At 37.7% G+C, this 19,861-nt stretch overlaps 1 protein-coding gene across 1 annotated transcript in view; it reads left to right on the forward strand.

The window, feature by feature from the left end:
• The window catches only part of PKHD1 (PKHD1 ciliary IPT domain containing fibrocystin/polyductin), a 499,554-nt gene that overhangs the window by 454,101 nt on the left and 25,592 nt on the right, over positions 1–19,861 (forward strand). Inside the window, exons 62-64 of the mRNA XM_021665443.2 lie at positions 6,884–7,019; positions 7,994–8,081; positions 18,590–18,697. Coding sequence (XP_021521118.2) covers positions 6,884–7,019; positions 7,994–8,081; positions 18,590–18,697 — 332 coding nt within the window. The remainder of the gene's footprint in view (positions 1–6,883; positions 7,020–7,993; positions 8,082–18,589; positions 18,698–19,861) is intronic.

A 19,861-nucleotide genomic window follows, 5' to 3' on the forward strand; every position in this document is an offset into this window, starting at 1 on the left:
GACATGAACTCATCTTTTTTATGACTGCATAATATTCCATGGTGCATATGTGCCACAATTTCTTTATCCAGTCTATCATTGATGGGCATTTGGATTGGTTCCAAGTCTTTGCTGTTGTGAACAGTGCTGCAATAAACATACATGTGCATGTGTCTTTATAGCAGAATAATTTATAATCCTTTGAGTATATACCCAGTAATGGGATCACTGGGTCAAATGGTATTTCTGGTTCTAGATTCTTGAGGAATCACCACACTGTCTTCTACAATGGTTGAACTAATTTACACTCCCATCAACAGTGTAAAAGTGTTCCTATTTTGCTATAGCCTCATCAGCATCTGTCATTTCCTGACTTTTTAATTATCGCCATTCTGACAGGTATGAGATGGTACCTCACTGTGGTTTTGCAGGGACCTCAATTCTGTAGTAATAGGAAATGCATTCTTCCAACAACCTGTTTGGAAGTGAATTCTTCCTGAGATCCTCTACATAAGCAGCAAACCCAGCCAAGCCTGTCTGGACTCCTGGCCTATTCCCTGGAGATAACACATTTGCATTATTGTAAGCCACTGACTCTGGTAATTTGTTATACAGCAATAGAAACTAATACGCTATGTCACATAAAACTCTTTGCTTATGTCACTGCCTTGAACTTTGGGCTGTGAAAACAGTTACCATGAGGGTGAGCATGACACTGTGGGAGTGTGTATCTGTGTGTGTGTACATGCATATGTGTGCATACTTATCACATTCATGGCTTTTTAAAGTTCTCCCATTCTGCATAAGGAGCACCTTATTAGGCTGCTTTGGAATAGAGAAGAAAACTAGGAGAGCCAATAAGTGATACAAGTCTATTAACATTCAGTCACCTATAATATTTTCTCTTCTGCATCTTTTCCTCTTTATGTATCCTGGGCACCTGCTTTCTAGAAAACAGCTGTTTGGAGCATGAAAGAATAGAATCTTTCTATCAGCAAGGAAGTACGTTCTTTTCAAGATTGGCAGAACGTTCATCCTAGAGGAGATTCCTATATTGCTGGCTTGTCTCTTTTCTTCCCCATGACATAACCACAACTTTGCCATTAAAGAGTGTTTTTATATCATTTCTTCTTTTCATTACAGTACAAATTTACTACTTTGTTTAATTGGGTGGATGGCAAAATTTATTGTAATCTTATTTCATATTTGTGACCTTGTGGAAAAGTGAGATGTTCTACATAAGCAAGCTTTCTATGCAATTAAAAATTGTTCCTTTAATAACAAGCATTTTAAAAAGTCTTCAACTCTTAAATGTAAAAAAAAGACAAAGATTGAATAATACCCAGACTTATTAAATAGGAAATAATGTGGACCATTCACATTTGTTATGATGATTCATGGTCATCATTAAATCTATCATTTACTTCACAATCCTGTTTTTTCAGTGATGCCCTTGGGTGCTATTTTTCTTATACTGAATGGGCCAGACCACTAAATCTTTAATTCTTGTTCTTCAGTTTATTTTTTTCTGCTATTTTTCTCTGAACAGGATGTTAATTATAATCTATTGCTGCTGTTGACATATCCATATCCAGAAGTTTTATTTTCAAAATCAGACTACACTACGTTAAAATTAATTAAGAATTATTTGTTCACATGGTGAACTTATAGGTAAATATAATAGACCCTTCAAAGCTTACGTTTCAATTCTTTTTTATTCCCCAATGTTAACCAAACAACTATTACATTCAAAATATTATATGGCCCCTAGAACAATCTGGAGATCTGAAAATTGATGGATATGAAAAACAACATTTATTCAACTATTTAATGAGACGATGTTATGCTAAATCTCATTCCATATCTATTACAAATAAATCATTAATCATGTAGCTGCTTAACCATTAATCCAGTTTTTCATAACATTAACTTGAGTATAAAACTTTAATCTTTATATTTATTAGGTGGTCAAGGTTTTAACTTACAATTATATTCCCAAGTGTGCCTAAGCACATTGTAAATAACAATAAATTATCATTCACTATATCACATACAGTGAAATGTAGCCTGTTTTACTTTTCCATTATTCTAAAACTCTTGTGAAACCAATATCTTGTATTAAATCTCTTCCATTAGAAGGACCTTGAGTGATTTCTGTTTTCCTAACCAGACTTCTGACTGCTACAGCTCCCCAGGATCAACAGGAAATTTTGATTATTTTGCACATGATATTTAAAAATGCAGTTTTCATTCTCTTAGATAAAATAGTCATGCTAGATTTATTATAAAATACTGTTTTTACCAATTAAAATACTAAGGTTTTTGTCCCCTGATTTTTTGCTTATAATTGACTTTACTTATCTTTCATTGTCCTTATGTCCTGTTAAACCCATCTAGGCTTCCTTAGCAGCTAGTCAACTCTTAAGAGGTGTTTTTTCCCCTGAATTGTTGGAAGATGTACCGTGTTTATTCTGCGTCTTTATATACTTCTGATCCACTGCAACCTACACCTAGGGCTACTGAAATCTCATTTTTAAATGAATAATTCCACGGAATCACAAGAGTTTAATCAGAACAATCATAGAATAGAAGTAAGCACACTACTTGAGGAGTGATCCAGAATGTGAAGTTGGTCAGGCCAAAGTGAGTAGTAGTTTTTCAGAAGCAATTAGTGACCTAAGAACAGAGGGGATGCATAATGGGTACTGATTTGGCAAAGTGTTACTATAGCAACATGTACTGTGCGCTTACAATGTGCCATGCTTGGAACCACTGGACCACAGTGCCAGAAAAACTGTCAGATTGGCCGGGCGTGGTGGCTCATGCCTGTAATCCCAGCACTTTGGGAGGCCAAGGCAGGTGGATCATGAGATCAAGAGATTGAGACCATTCTGGCCAACATGATGAAACACCATCTCTGCTAAAAATATGAAAATTAGCTAGGCATGATGGCACATACCTGTAGTCCCAGTTACTTGAGAGGCTGAGGCAGGAGAATCGCTTGAACCTGGGAGGTGGAGGTTGCAGTGAGCTGAGATTGGGCCACTGCACTCCAGCCTGGGCAACAGATAGATAGAGACTCTGTCTCAAAACAAAATAAAACAACAACAACAACAACAACAACCCGTCAGATCATAAGACATTTCTTCCTTCTTAAGAGTTGACTATTTGCTGAGAAAGCCTAGATAGGTTTAACAGGGAGCATCATACCATGAAAGGTAAGTAATACTGTATCTATCAACTCAGAAAGATAACCAGAAAAGTCATTCTTGTCTGAAAAAATATATAGAAGGTTATTCTTGAGGGTGAGAGGTCATGGTGTTCTACATCTTTGCATCTTTTACAGTGCCTTGAACAATGTTTGTACACGGTAGAAGGGTTAACATATTTCTTAAACATATAGAAATATATTGATGTCATTTTTGTATTGTCCCAATATATTAACATAACAGATGTTAATATATTTGTTCATTCTTTAGAATTGACTGAAGAATTTACTTTATTTTCAGGGTACAAAATTGTCCAAAATCATTTTACAATTCAAGTCCCCTTGTGTCACATATAGAATATTCAACCTTATCTAGCCTATTTAAAACAAGAGAGATACAAAATACTCAGGACATCCTGAAACGTTCAATCAAAACATGAGGCTTTTTACAGAAACTCAGGCAGTAGTTTTGAGAAGAAGGTTGAAGAGAGAGTATCTCTGATTTCCACCCCAGCTTCACCTTACTCACCACAGTAGGTCTTGCTGAGAGCCAGTTTTCACTAACAAAATTTGTTTTCTGAGTTTTCCATGAAAATAGAAATAATTCCCTCTCCTACAGGGTAAACATTTCGAATCTGGTGGAATCAAAAAGCAAGAGTTGACATGAATAGGAGAATCTCTTAACTGGAAATTTTCTGTATTTTCTTGACTTTTCTCCTTTAGCCTGCATTTAAGCATTGTAGAAAAAAAATTCTTTCACATACCTAACTGGGTAGTGGAAGCTGTTAAATAATGGTAAAAACTGGGATGAATGGAGGGAACTTTTCTCCCCCATTTTTTAAAGTTTGGCTGTAGGTCCTTCTGCCTGCAGGCTACAGTCACATTAGCAGCTGGAAATTGGATAACGACAGCACAATGACAAATCCAGGTTGCTTGCAATAAGTTGCTAATCCCTTTGCTTTAATATTGGAGCAGCATGTAATGATGTTTGGACATCACTCCAGTTTACTGACGACCCCACTGGGGCCAGCAATAGAACCTTACAACTGTCTAACAAGGCGTCAGGTGACTCCCGTCGTCACAGCAACGGACACTGGAATCTAATCTTCCCTCCATCCCTTCTAGCACCCAATAACGCCTAGATTATATAAGTGGCCCATCATTGCTTGGTAACTTGAATCAATTAACGTTAATTCGCACAATGCTATGATGTATTGTGATCACTTTCATTTCAGGGAAGGGGGAGAAATTGCTATAAGTCACCTAAAATGAGGTTGTCTGTGGTGCTGAGGTATTAATTGGGTGTCCATATTAAATGCAAAAGGAGCCCCATCGTGAAAGGAAAGTGGATGAGTGACTCTCTTGGCTGCTATTGACCTATCAGAAGAAGACAGTGCCCTTTTCCTTTGCTTTTATCTATTACAGTTTTCCCTATTGCGTGTCAAGTTGATGTATTATAAAAAATTCATTTGGTGACCTTTCACCCCCTTAGCAGATTAAACAATTTCACTTCGATGGCATCATTAACAGGACCCTGCATTTAATGATGATTTCTCTAAAAGGCCACGGAGATTCGATTTTAAGCTAACAGATTTATTGCACTATTATAACATATCGTAAAAAACTGTACCACCTACGGTCAGGTTTTAGGACAGAAACTGTTTAAGAGTTTATGTGGAGCTTAAAGTGGTATTACCTTGGGATGTGATGCAGCAGCAAGTCTGTGACCTCCAGTGAGATGCTGTTTACATTTAACAAGAGATGTTTGCTCACAATAAACTTTAAAGTGTGTCAGGAATGGGTCTTTTAGTGGGTGTTCAGGCAGTTGGTTTCCCTCCCTTCATCTCTAGACATCAATGTACTTATGTCAGAGTCTTTGATGGGGTCTTTCAGTTTCTTTAACCAGACTGCTTGCCTGCATCCTAGCCCCCATCAGAATGAAATTAAGGAATAGGTTAGGGGAGAAATAGGATCTGATAACACTGTTAGAATTTTCTAATAACCTGGAACCCATAGAGGGATATAATTAATAACATGGATTTTTAAAATCTGATTTAAATTGTTCCCTTTAAAAGGGAAAGGAGCCGTAGCCACTCAGGCTAAGCAAACTAAGAAATGATGATTGGTCTAGTGTGTATTGAATTCCCAGGGCGTGATTCCAGTCAAAAAGCAAGGGTCTTAGCTGGTAGATGACTAAAGGGCTCCTTAGGACCACATATTTGCACTCTGCCCTCATTTCCTTGGATTCTCAGGGGAGAAGAAAATCACTTCCTATGGAAACTTCATATTTTGTAATCCATTGTATTTGCTCTTCCACTATTTCCTCTTTCAGAACAAATCTTCACTTTTTTCTGACATGCACCCTCCACGTTAAATAAATACTTTATCCTTTCCTCCTCATGTCGGAAAGGGGAGGTAGTTAGGAAATAGAAGAGTTGACTTACAAACATTAAATGGGAGAAAGCAAAGTAGGCTACTTTAAAAATAAATAAGTAAATAAAAGCCTCATTGGACCTGGCCCAGGTTATTGAGGATAACTCACCAAGGGATGCTCTTTGTCAGGATCCTGTATACGATATGTGATGTCCAGGTGTCTCCATTTAGGGTTGCCAAATATCTGTTGCATGCCTATAATATGTAATACACAATAGGCTTAATGGGACAATAGATGGATAATTTTATTTTAATGAAGGAGGGTCTGTCATCCAACATACCAAAACTCTGAGTGAAATACGTTTTTCACTGTCATGAATTATATAACTATTTTGTATCTGTTCCATTTTGTTGCTAAGTCACATCAGCACTTAATATGTTCAAAGGAAGTGAGAAGCAATATAGCTCATTGGTTAACCACTCTAGATCTTGGTCAACACTTACTACTTGTAGGATCTTTGGCAAGTTATTGAAGCCTTATTGGACCTCAGTTTCTTCACATATAAATAAGAGTACCTACCTCATAGTGTCATTTTAAAGATGCAATGAATTTACCCATGAACACTTTATCATGGTACTTGGAGTACAGTAAGTGCTCAGTAAGTATCAATTATAAGTATTATTCTCCTCAGGTGCTTCATGCCACTAAGGTAAATTAATTAATTAATGCTATTAATGGTTATTGAATCTATTTAGTACAACACACTTAGAGAATGTAAATATGGCTTGTTGTGAAGATTAAATGAGCTGTTCTGTGTAAAACAGTGGTGTACTGGAGTTTGCTGTTGTGCGTCTCTTCCCAGCTCTGCTCAGTGATGTTATCTTGGCATCTTGGAATTAGCTATGGTGGTAGTATTTATATCACGGAGTTGAAACACACTGGCAAAACAGGGTATTATTTGGGAAAGCTTATTTAATAGCTTACTATTGAACATGTCTGTGTCCTCTAATTTTAGTCTGATAAATTCTGTCACTGAGGCTTTTAGTTTTTGACTGATTTTAATAAATGGTGAAAAAAATATAAGCTCATAATTTGTGATTTTCCCTACCCCCAGTCCATTTTCATTATAGTGAAGAAAACATATCAAATACATACATAGTTAACCTTTGCTATAAAGTCATGTTCACTACACAATGTATTATTTTCTAGAGACACCGGCAAACAAAAATATTTTCACTGGTAATAAGGGATTGTGGAAGATTGCTACCACAGGGATGTGTGTAATCCTAAGGATGTATTCTGTTTGTTTTTATATCTGCCAGAAATACAAGCAGTTTTAAGACTGGGAACTTGATATATATTCGACCCTATGCACTTTCCGTCCTAGTCCAGCCTTCAGATGGAGAAGTGGGAAATAAGCTTCCAGTGCAGCCACAGCTGGTATTTTTGGATAAGCAGGTAACTTTTCACAGGTATCAATCGGTCTTCAGAGCTGAGTAGTAGGTAGCATTCAGCATAGGTTTTAGAGTTTGTCATCACTGATACACATTTACAGAGTGCCCACTGTGTGCAGTTTGTCACACTTAGAGCTTCTCACTACTTTCATCATTTTCCCTCCCCTTCACAGTCTGCCTTCCTTCTATTTTCTCTGAACATTCAGCATTTGATCAAGGGTAAAAATCAAATTCTGATACTTTTCTTCCCCCACCGAATTCTTAAAGTAGGTCTCTCACATCTTCTCTGAAATCTAGCCTTTACAAAGAAGAAGATCTATATCTGAAGAAGTTTTTCATGTGCTAGTGAAGGAATTTATGACATTATAGATACATTACAGTTTTATGTTGTTGTTGTTTTTTTAAATCTCTCTTATATGTGGTTAAGTAAAACAAGTTTCTGTGCTTAATTCTAATTTCAGGCTTTGTGTCCTGATTCTATTTTGTCTTTTCAATATTTACAAAATTCACAGGGAACTATGATTGTTGAATTGGCTTTCTCCTGTTTACAAATGCATCCCCTGGCATGTTTGCAGAGAGAAATCTGTGGCACTGAGGTCCACACTTGGAAACCTGTCAACTTTGATCTAGTCTGGCACTCACCCAGCTCACTCCTGTTTACTTCTCTTTACCTTTCCTTTTTATGACCCTTCAGCACATGGTGCCATTCTTTTCTATAAACATAGCTTTCCTTTCATCTCCTCACTGTCCTGTCCCGACTTATCTTGCAATAATTTTCTTACTCTTCTTTCAGTAGGTTAATTCTGATATATTCTTAACATGAGAAAGACAACTTTTTTTTATCACTTTCTTTTCTTTATTTCTACTGAATAAGTGCTTTATGAAAGCATACATCTAAACCATCTTCTTTTCTAACGTCACAAAATTCTCTTCTGAATTCAACTTTTTCTTCCTCCCTCCTCCTATTCCCATTTCTAGAATCGAAGAGTGGAGTCTCTGGGGCCCCCTTCAGAGCCATGGACAATTTCAGCTTCCCTGGAAGGGGCATCAGACTCAGTGTTAAAAGGTAGGTAAAGTATCTGTGACTTTCAGATGTCTATTATCACTTTATCAGCACAGAAAATGTTTGCAGCCATTAGGAATTCACAGCAAAATTGGTAATACTGAATTTCTTCAGTAATTTGAAAGGAAATGCTTTCATCCCTAGTCTACAGTGTCAGTGTCTGTGAAAAGGAAGATTAGGCTGGCAGCAAATCTTAAGTCACCACCGTTTCTCTCCCTTCCCTTTCACGATAAAGCAATGTTTTCAACATATTCATATCCTTAAAGTAGTGTAAAGAAAAGTGCATGGCATCTTTGGGTGGGTATCAAATCCTAGGTTTTCTATAGTCCACTCAGGGCTCCTATAACACACCCTTGTTTGGTACAGTATCATGGACTGGCCAGGGAGCAATTTACCAGGCGCAATGTGATTCCTTTAGGGAAATTGGAAAGACTTGCTCTCAGTGTTATGAAGAATAAATTGCTCAGAGTTAGTTTTTCTCCTTTCTATCTTTGTTTGCCTGTTTTACTTTCTGGTTCTTCCCAGCACCTCTGCCAGCTCCACTTACTTTCCTTGAAGCCTGTTTATATGAAAATCTATTTAAAATGCAGATTTTCATTTGGCCCAAGATGGTCTGGCTACATATCCTGCTGAAGGACCCAAGAACGTGCATTTTAGGGCCTGTCTAGAGATAAACAAGCAGGTATAACATGGTTTTTTTTTTTTTTTTTGAGACGGAGTTTCGCTCTTGATACCCAGGCTGGAGCGCAATGGCGCGATCTCGGCTCACCGCAATCTCCGCCTCCTGGGTTCAGGCAATTCTCCTGCCTCAGCCTCCTGAGTAGCTGGGATTACAGGCACGCGCCACCGTGCCCAGCTAATTTTTTGTATTAGTAGAGACGGGGTTTCACCATGTTGACCAGGATGGTCTCGATCTCTTGACCTCGTGATCCACCCGCCTCGGCCTCCCAAAGTGCTGGGATGACAGGCTTGAGCCACCGCGCCCGGCCATAACATGGTTTTTATGGTAAAAATAGTTTCTGAGTTCCAAATTGCTGTCTAACCCCCCTCACACACAAAACTGTTGAAACACAAACTACACAGAGGTACAAATTTTTTATTATTAAAGAGTTCAATCATTGTGTTTTTATGTTGTAAAATAGTACAGTATGTTATCCACAGAAAATATGTTAAGGAGAATGTGCTTGAAAAACAGAATTAAGGCAAAGGAGCCTCATGAGTTAGGGAGATACAGGGAAGAGGTAAAGTAACAGAGGACTTTGGGAACCATGGTGGGGAAGTTTGGGCTGCACTCTTAGTGACATGCAAAGCCACTGGAGGTTTTTTAAGCAGTCAGTTCCAAGGTCCGACTTGCATGTTTAGAGGACCACTCTGCTCTGTGGAGGATGGATTCGACAACGGCAAGAGTGAACCTCCTGAGCCAGTTGGAAAGTGATTGCAAAAGGCCAGGCAAGAGATGATGGAGATCACAAGTGGATCGATTCAGAATGTCTTTTAGAAGTTGGATCAACAGAATCTACTGGGAGTAAAGAAAACAAGGAGTTAAGGATGACTTTTAGGTTTTGATCTTGATATATTGGGTGGATATTGGTGTTATTTACTGAAATGTAGAAGACTGGATTGGGAGCAAAATGCAAGAGTTTTGTTAATGAGAAACAAAAAAAGGTAAGTACAACCTGGCTGCTGGGCCAAATTAAGACACAGGTCCTTTTGATTTCAGTTTTAAGGCAGCAAGAGCAGGAGGTTCTGTTTTACAGTTAATATAGTCTGTGTTCCAGGTGTCACAAGGGTTTCTTTTTTCTCTTACTCTGCCTCCCTTGACATACCCCATATATTATTAATCATGCATTTTACTAGGAGCCTTCTCCCTATTGTGTGTAGTCAATTTCCCAACACACAGATCTTGCCTGATAGCCTCAAACTCTTCATGCATAGGGGTTTCCTCTCTGCACAAGGGGCCTCATGATTATCATAGCACCTGAAATTCTTCCACTGCTCGTGGGTAGGATTGTGTATTTCCTTTTCATTGGAGGGAGTCCCGATCATGCACAATATCACAGTTCAATTCTGGGCGTCGCCTTGAGGTGAAGAGAAATTCATTTTATGTCAACCTGACATAATCTAGAATAGGAGGGTTCAGTGGAACATTCTAAAATCATCTCCTATATTTGGATAGGGAGCCAGAGATGACAACACTCTGAAAAAGTGGATCTGTTAAATTCCTTTAATCTTTCCCATTAGTTTCAATGGGAAAATTTAAAAAGTGTCCCAAGAATTCAAATGGAGCCATTGTGGAAGACAGTGTGGCAATTCCTCAAGGATCTAGAACTAGAAATACCATTGACCCAGCAATCTGATTACTAGTATATACCCAAAGGAATATAAATCATTCTATTATAAAGACACATGCACACGTATGTCTATTACAGCACTGTTCACAATAGCAAAGACTTGGAACCAAACCAAATGCCCATCAATGATAGACTGGATAAAGAAATTGTGGCATATATATACCATGGAATACTATGCAGCCACAAAAAACGATGAGATCATGTCCTTTGCAGGGACAGGGATGAAGCTGGAAACCATCATTCTCAGCAAACTGACACAAGAACAGAAGACCAAACACTGCATGTTCTCACTCATAAGTGGGAATTGAACAATGAGAACACATGGACCCGGGGAGGGAAACATCATACACTAGGGACTGTCAGGGGGTGGGAGGCTAGGGGAGGGATAGCATTAGAGGAAATACCTAATATAGATGACGGAATGATGGATGCAGCAAACCACTATGGCACATATATACATATGTAACAAACCTGCATGTTCTACATATGTACTCCAGAACTTAATGTATAATAAAAAATATGATTTTTAAGGTAGATGGAAAATATTCTTAGAATGGAAAGCATTCACTCCCTTCCCCACAACCTCTATGCCAGACAGTATTCAAAAATTCTTACAGGGTCTCAGTAAAAGAATGGAGCCAATGAGTGTATCTTGACTGCTTGAATTCAGAATTCTTACTGATCAAGAGCTAGGACTCAAGCAAATCTCTGTACTAAATATAGTGTTGCTATTTTAGATGAGAAAGACTTTATAAATGTTAGCTCAAATGTGCTTTGAAAATAATGTTTTCAGGCTGGGCGAGGTGGCTTATGCCTGTAATCCCAGCACTGTGGGAGGCTGAGGCAGGTGGATCCCTTGAGGTCAGGAGTTTGAGGCCAGCCTGGCCAATGTGGTGAAACCCCATCTCTACTAAAAATATAAAAATTAGCCAGGCATGGTGGATATGTGCCTGTAATCCCAGCTACTTGGGAAGCTGAGGCACAAGAATTGCTTAAACCCGGGAGTTGCAGGGAGCCAAGATGGCACCACTGCACTCCAGCCTGTGTGACAGAGCAAGACTCTGTCTCAAGAAAAAAATAAAAAAGAAAATAATGTTTTCAAAATATGGATACTATAAAAAGAGATATATATATAGTACTGGAAACCATCATTCTCAGCAAACTGACACAAGAACAGAAAACCAAACACCGCATGTTCTCACTCATAAGTGGGTGTTGAACAATAACACATGAACACAGGGAGGGGAACATCACACACTGGGGCCTGGGAGGTGGGGGGATAAGGGAGTAATAACAGGGGGTGGGGGATTGGGGAGGGATAGCATTAGGAGAAATACCTAACATAGATAATGGGGTAATGGATGCAGCAAACCACTACCAAGGCATGTGTATACCTATGTAACAATCCTGCATGATCTGCACATGTACCCCAGAACTTAAAGTACAATAAATAAATTTTTTTAAAAAAATTAAAAAGAGAGACAGTAACAGTTATTTGTTTTAAGCACAATTATCTATTATTACCATGATATTTACATATTATAATAGCAGAATAAGTAGGAAATCCTGTTAACTTTTGCAAATCTTTCTTTATAGAAGTGTGACTTCAAGCACTGGCTTTTTATGCAGCTAGTATTGTAATTATAACGATGCATCCTTTGAGATTTGCCAGTCACATATTGAATGGAAGTTTCATACCAATAAATCACTGAAAATTTTAAATTGATATGGTATGTATATATCTTTTGATAATTGGCCAAATGTCCTCATTCCTATGAGGATATTCGTATGAGGAAATTTTAGGATGTGCTCACCATTCTTTAAAAATTCAGTTTATCGGCCAGGCAGGGTGGCTCATGCCTGTAATCCCAGCACTTTGGGAAGCTGAGGAGGATGCATCATGAGGTCAAGAGATTGGGACCATCCTGGCCAACACAGTGAAACCCCATATATACTAAAAATACAAAAATTAGCTGGGCATGGTAGCATGCACTGTAGTCCCAGCTACTCCAGAGGCTGAGGCAGGATAATCACTTGAACCTGGAAAGTGGAGGTTGCAGTGAGTTGAGATCACGCCATTGCACTCCAGCCTGGCAACAGAGCCAGACTCCATCTCTAAATAAATAAATAAATAAATAAATAAATAAATAAATAAATAAATAAATAAATAAATAAATCAGCTTATTCAATTTCCTGTTCACCTCATGAATCAGCTAAGGCATTTCTGCTGGTTTTGTGTTGTCCAAAATGTTTCTTTCAGACTTGGAAATGACTCATGTGCCAGCTCAAACATCAGCCTACCTGCAAAACCACTGACTTCCAAGAATAGGCTATGACTTTATAGTTATTTCTCGCTCTACTATTGCTATGAGTCTAAACTCATTCAGATAGCTCCCATACAATATACAAAATGCTAAAATGGATAGGCATAAATCAATCATAGATGTGCCTCATCTTCTAATTGCATTTACTATTGGCCTAAGACCATTCCTATCACATGGTGCAAATCACCTACCTTTTCTGGTGATATTGTTCCTTCGTTTTTTGTTATTTGTCTCTGATGAAACATGTAAAATTGTTGCAATAAGCTCTCCAAGTTAATGAATACTCATTTGATGTTGTTTTTAATGAATTAATCTCAGATCTCAGTTTTTTTGTAATGTCACCATTTAATTTAGCTTATACATTTTGTTTCTGTCAAAGCTAACCTCATCAGTTCCAGAAAATGAAAGTATCCCCTTCTAAAAATTCTCTTAAGGAGGCAATTGACATCTCATGATTAAAAACTTCATAGCTCATTGTTCAACACCCGCCTATGAGTGAGAACATGTAGTGTTTGATTTTCTGTTCTGTGTCAGTTTGCTGAGAATGATGGACACAGGGAGGGGAGCATCACACACTGGGGTCTGCCGGGGGGAAATAAGGGAGGAACAGTGGGGGGTGGGGAGTCGGGGAGAGATAGCATGGGAGGAAATGCCAGATATAGGTGATGGGGAGGAAGGCAGCAAATCACACTGCCATGTGTGTACCTATGCAACAATCTTGCATGTTCTTCACATGTACCCCAAAACCTAAAATGCAATAAAAAAATTCTTTTTAAAAACTTCATAGCTTCAAAACCCTTACTTTTTAAAGCTTGCTTCATCTTATTGTTTTCTTCTGAGAACAATAAATTTTCTCAATCTCTTTTCAATTTGCCTTTTTGCTATTTTGACGTGTAATTTTTTTTACGCCATCTACTTACTTATTATGATGCCAAATGTTTTCCAGTGAGAACACATGGACACAGGGAAGGGAACAACACACACTGGGGCCTGTCAGCGATTGAGGGGAGACATAGGTGGAGGGAGAACATTAAGATAAATAGCTAATGCTTGTGGGGATTAATACCTAGGTGATGGGTTGATAGGTGCAGTAAACCACCATGGCGCACGTTTACCTATGTCACAAACCTGCACATTCTGTACATGTATCTCGGAATTTAAAATAAAATAAAATTAAAACAAAAAACAAAGCAAGACTCTAAATGTTTTCACCCTGTCCACAAAAATAATTTTCTACCAAACTTTGAGATCTTGCTCTCCTCAGTACCCTCTTCACATTCTCTTTATACAATCCGAATCTAAAGACCTAGGTAATGTTGCATATTTTGTCAGAATCTCCTCATAGACCCTCCAGACTTTCCCTTCCACTTATTCAGTCTGTCTTTTGTTCACTTTGTTGAAAGTAACACCTGTGTTGCTAACTTATATTTTTGCTCTTGGTCATTTTTTTTTATGTGGGCAGTTCAGTTTGAAACTTCTCGGGTTTAAAATCCCAAGGAATGAGGACAGCCCAGAATAGTCCTTTTATAAATTTGCAGACACAAGGCACATCATTAAAATAGTAAGAAAATGGAGCGAATTTATTCAAAGTTGGCCACTGTGAAGATGAAACGTTCAGAACTGCATTTTGAACTGCCTGTTTTGATGCTGTCATTCTGTTCATTTTTTCGTGCCATAGTGTTGTCATTTTGGTAGAGAACGTGCTTAGGATATGTAACAATCAGTAACCTTCTGATCTTAAAATAATACAGCAGCATAAAATATTAATTTTTAGCTTTTTTCATGTTCTAGTAATATCTACAACAGATACTCTCACATGACTACTGGAACTCATCTCCCCATCTTCTACTCCATACTTTACGCATATTCTATTCCTAACCCATGCTCCAAACCTTACCCACACTCATGCCTTACATTGCTCCTTCATACCTTATTCATACCTAGGACCCTACTTATACTCCATACCCTATGTATAGTCCATACCTACCTTTGTTTTGAGGTGGAGTGTGGCTCTGTTGCTCAGGCTGGAGTGCAGTTATATGATATTGACTTACTGCAACATCTGCCTCCAAGTTCAAGCAATTCTTCTGTCTTAGCCTCTCAAGTAGCTGGGATTACAGCTATTCACCACCATGCCTGACTAATTTTTCTATTTTTAGTAGAGACGGGGTTTTGCCATGTTGGCCAGGCTGGTCTTGAGCTCCTGACCTCAGGTGATCTTCCTGCCTTGGCCTCCCAAAGTGTTGGGATTATAGCTGTGAGTCACCATGCCTGGCCCCGACCTTGCCATACTTCATAGATTCCCATGCCCAGTACCTTACTCATATTCCATCCCTTACCCCTATTCCATAACTTACATATACTCCATGCCTTATCCACACTCCATACCTTATCCATAGTCTATACCTTACTCATATACTATACACATTCTCCAGACTCTTACCAATACTTCATATCTAACCCATAGTTCATACTTTACTTGCCACTCTTTGTGCATTATTCATACCCAGTACCTTACTCTTGCTCCCTGCCTTACCTATTCTCCATATGTTCTCGCATATCATACCATACTGAGACTTCATATTTTACTTTGTCCCACTCCTGACACTTATTGAACCTCATCTTTCATTATTTTTCTTTCAGCAACCTCAAGGATGTTATGCCCAATCAGCTTAGAATCATGTTGTGGCCATGCAAAGTGAATGAGGCATGAAACTGTTTACTCTTTTTATTATTTGTTTATTTTACTTTAGGTTCTGGGATACGTGTGCAGACGTGCAGGTTTGTTACATAGGTATACATGTGCTGTGATGGTTTGCTGCATCCATCAACCCATCATCTACATTGGGTATTTCTCCTAATGTTATCCCTCCCCTTGCTCTCCATCCCCGGACAGGCCCCAGTGTGTGATGTTCCCCTCCTTGTGCCCATATGGTCTCATTGTTCAACTCCCACTTATGAGTGAGAACATGCAGTGTTTGGTTTTCTATTCCTGTGTTAGTTTGCTGAGAATGATGGTTTCCAGCTTCATCCATGTTCCTGCAAAGGACAGGAACTCATTCTTTTTTATGGCTGCACAGTATTCCATGATGTATATATGCCACATTTTCTTTGTCCAGTCTATCATTGATAGGCATTTGGGTTGGTTCCAAGTCTTTGCTATTATGAATAGTATTGCAGTAAACATACATGTGCATGTGTCTTTATGGCAGAATGATTTGTAATCCTTTGGGTATATAGCCAGTGATGAGGTTGCTGGATCAAATGGAATTTCTGGTTCTGGGTCCTTGAGGAATCACCACACCGTCTTCCACAATGGTTGAACTAATTTACACTCCCACCAACAGTGTAAAAATGTTCCTATTTCTCCACATCCTCTCCAGCATCTGTCATTTCCTGACTTTTTAATGATTGCCATTCTAACTGACCTTGAGGTGAGATACCATTTACTCTTTTATTCTACTGACACCAAGACACACTCAAGCCAACTAGCCCACTTGGATCAGTATTGTCACTATTACATTTTTAAAGAGATCCTATGAGAATGTGTGAGGACTAGGCTGAGGGTGCCTTATATACACACATCTGTGTGTGTGTGTGTGTGTGTGTGTGTGAGAGAGAGTCATGAAGCAGGGAAGAAATCACATGTAGTTTTCTGTTTTTAGGATACCCATGTCACCAAAATATCCTATTTTATATAATTGAAAGTTTCTCTTAAAGCCATCATGAAATACTACTTTTTAACTTCAGAAAGAATGCACCAAAAGCATTTGGGATGGATTATCTAACTTACTATAAGTATTTCCTGGAGAAAAACAAAATAAAAACAACAAAACCATATCTACATATCGAGTCTAAATCTTTTGTTCTGCAATTTAACTTCATATTCTTTTTTCTTTAGTAGACCTTCCTCAGTGAAAAGGCAGTTTCTACCTATTACCGTAAAAAGTGAATTTATATACTCAATGGCAATTATTTATAAGTATTCAATATACTTTCACATTTATGGATCATAGTTGTACGAAAACTGCTTAATACTTTTAAAGATAACATCTCAACATTAATGATATAACAGTTTTGCTAGTATGCATAAGTAGGAATGAGTGGGATAGTTGCGGGATAATTTGGGCTGCAAAGATATTTTAGAAACTGTCTACCCTGCAGAAACTCATTCAGGTATCATTCCCTGGTAGTTGTGTAATCAATTCTAAAGTTGCTCAAGCCCAGCACCCCACCCCATCCCAAGTCTCCCAGCTAGTACATTGTTTATACCAGCTTGATCAGGGAGCCTGTCAATTGCATTTGTCTATGTCATCACAGCTATTCTGAAGATATGATGAACCCTGGAGTAATGTACTGTACTTGGCAGCAACTGCCTCAGCTTTTGGGCACATATGCTTCAAATTTGAGAATATCATAGATATACATGGGAATCTTTGTAGAGATCGCTAAGGCAAGCTGGTATTTAACGCAAAAGCAAACCCATTTAGAACTAAAGCACTTTCCATCAGGCAATTTGGCGGCTGTTGTACGAGGCCGACTCACTGTGCTCTACGGACACATTTCGATTAAATGCTGCTTTGTATTCTTCCAAAGATGGGAACAATAAGGACGTTTGTCAAAGGAAAAACTGCAGCAAACGATTTCATGTTGAACATCTGTACTCTGCAGTTCATTGTTTGGAAGAGTTTATTGACCATAATTTTGATGCATATAGGTTTTAAAGAGTATAAACTGCATTTATCTTGGGCTCCTATCATTTATTTGAGTCTTGGCTTATTTATTTTCATTTTTTGTGGGCATTTTATTTATTTTGGAACTCAGAAGAGATGAGTAAAAGATGTTTCTCAAAAAGGAAGTTTTAGTTAGCTCTGCAAAATTCATGAAGAAAGACAGTGTTTTCACAAAAGGATTAAGCAATCGAATTGAAAAATGTAACACTAAGCATATTCTATCTTTATGACACCTTTCAGCCTTAGAGATCTCAAACCAATTTATAAACTTTCAGACCACTTTCATAACCCTTTGTCCACCATGCCAATCATATTGACATTTCCAGAGTAAAGTCTAGCAGCTGTTAATTAGGAAAATAATTTAGGGATGGTGGAGTCAAAACATGATTAATGGCATCATGAATGTGATATTGAGTTAAGCTACCTTTTTAAATTTATAAATGGATGACCTACTGTTAGAAGATGCAGGCTTTTTTTTTTTTTTTTTCCAGAGAAGCCAAGGTCCAGGCGATTCAAGTTGCTAAATCAGAGTAGCTTTATCAGTCATGATTTGATAGATTGCCATGGTCCTGATCTCTTGACTCAACTCTGCTACCACATAAACTATAGATAATTTGAACAGAAGAAAGACAGACCATAGAAACTGACCACCTAGAAAGATAATAGAAATTCTTTCTTTATATAGTATACACTTAATAATAATATAGTCAATGTATTGTAGTGGTTAAAAATGTAAACTTTGAAATCAGGTAGATTTGGGCTGTAACCCCAGTAGCAAGTAATTTAGTCTTCATGAGCCTATTTCCTAAGTGCTAGAATATAGATAATAGCGTATTTTATAGGATTGTTGTGTAGTTTGTCGGCAATCACGTGTATAAAGAACAGTGTCTGGCATAGTCAGCTTTCAATATATGTTAACTGTTATTATTCTTTATTGGATCATTTGGTTCTAAGTCTTGACTAAGAAGAACCTGATGAATAACCTCTTTAAGTTCAGAAAAATTGTCCTTCATTGTCCAATTGCCTACAATCACAGAAGACATGAAGACATTGTTCTTGAACAGATAATGAACAGCTAATTTTCGTTTTGTGTTTCTTTGTAGGGTGCACCCAGGCAGAAACTCAAGATGGTTATGTTAACTTCTACAACTTGGCAGTCTTGATCTCTGGGTCAAACTGGCACTTTATTTTTACTGTCACTTCTCCTCCAGGTAATATTACACAGTGTGTTTTTATTCTCTGTTTTTTTTTTTTTTCTTTTTGAGAAAATAATCCTTGCTCCCTTTTAAGGGGAATAACTACTGTCATGAATAAGAAGTCATCATAGTTTAGAAAATAAATTCACTTGAGTGTATCATTAAGCTTGAGAAGAGCACATGTGGAAATAGAAACTTTAGGAGAATCCTGGTCAGCAAGAAACCAAATGTACATTTTCTTCTCCATGTTGAAGTTGACTTTCCGTGTTCTACCTGTTTTTTTCTTTTATTTACTTACATGACATTTGGTTGAGTATTAATAGGAGAGTGCTAATTTATAAGAAAGAGAGTCATGGGATATTAAGTATTATGAAATTTTAACTTTGGGTTCTTCCCTTATCAACCCCCTGCCAAATGGGGACAACACCCATCAACCTCCTGGCACTTTAGAACTATTAGTATAAGGGGTGTGTAAATTGCTTATTTGATCCAGTTCTTTTTGACAAAGCATGTAAAAAACCACCCTCTGATGTATTAAATGTGACTCTCATGAAAATATATAATGATCACTTGTCAACATGTTATTTAACTCACTAATGAGGAAATTAGAAGAAATAAGAAAACTAATTTAAAGAGCATTTGGGAGACAGTGATCATTTAGTCAGGGAAGAAATGCTGAAATAAGTTTACAATGGATACAGGGCAATAAAAGCGTAACCTTTGATATTACCTTGGCTACAGAAATCATTTGCATCCTTAACTGTATAAAAATTGTTTTCAGCCTGTCAATCTTCTACAAATTAACATGTTTGGGCCCTAATAAATAACAAATAGTAAGCCAAACAAATGTATGTTCAAGGGAACTTAATAAACCTTCAATGGGCCTTTTGAAAATGTTCCAGTATGACACTGATAAGATCTGTAATCATAATCATTTTTCCTTTAGCTCCAAGATTTGGATTTTTTTTTTAACAAAAAGACTATCTTCTGAGGTCAGATAATATTATTGTTCCCTGGCTATATGATCATTATCTCTTAAATGCTATTTAAACCAGTTTCATGTTCTTCCTGGTTTCCTCATTAGTGAGATAAATGACCTGTTGACAAGAGCTGGTTATGTATTTTCATGAGAGTCCTATTTATACTTCAGAGGATGATTGCTTAAATGCTTAACAAGCA

This window comes from Aotus nancymaae, unplaced genomic scaffold (genome assembly GCF_030222135.1).
Source record: "Aotus nancymaae isolate 86718 unplaced genomic scaffold, 86718_ANA_hifiasm-v0.15.2.pri h1tg000040l, whole genome shotgun sequence".
In the NCBI taxonomy this organism is placed as follows: domain Eukaryota; kingdom Metazoa; phylum Chordata; class Mammalia; order Primates; family Aotidae; genus Aotus; species Aotus nancymaae.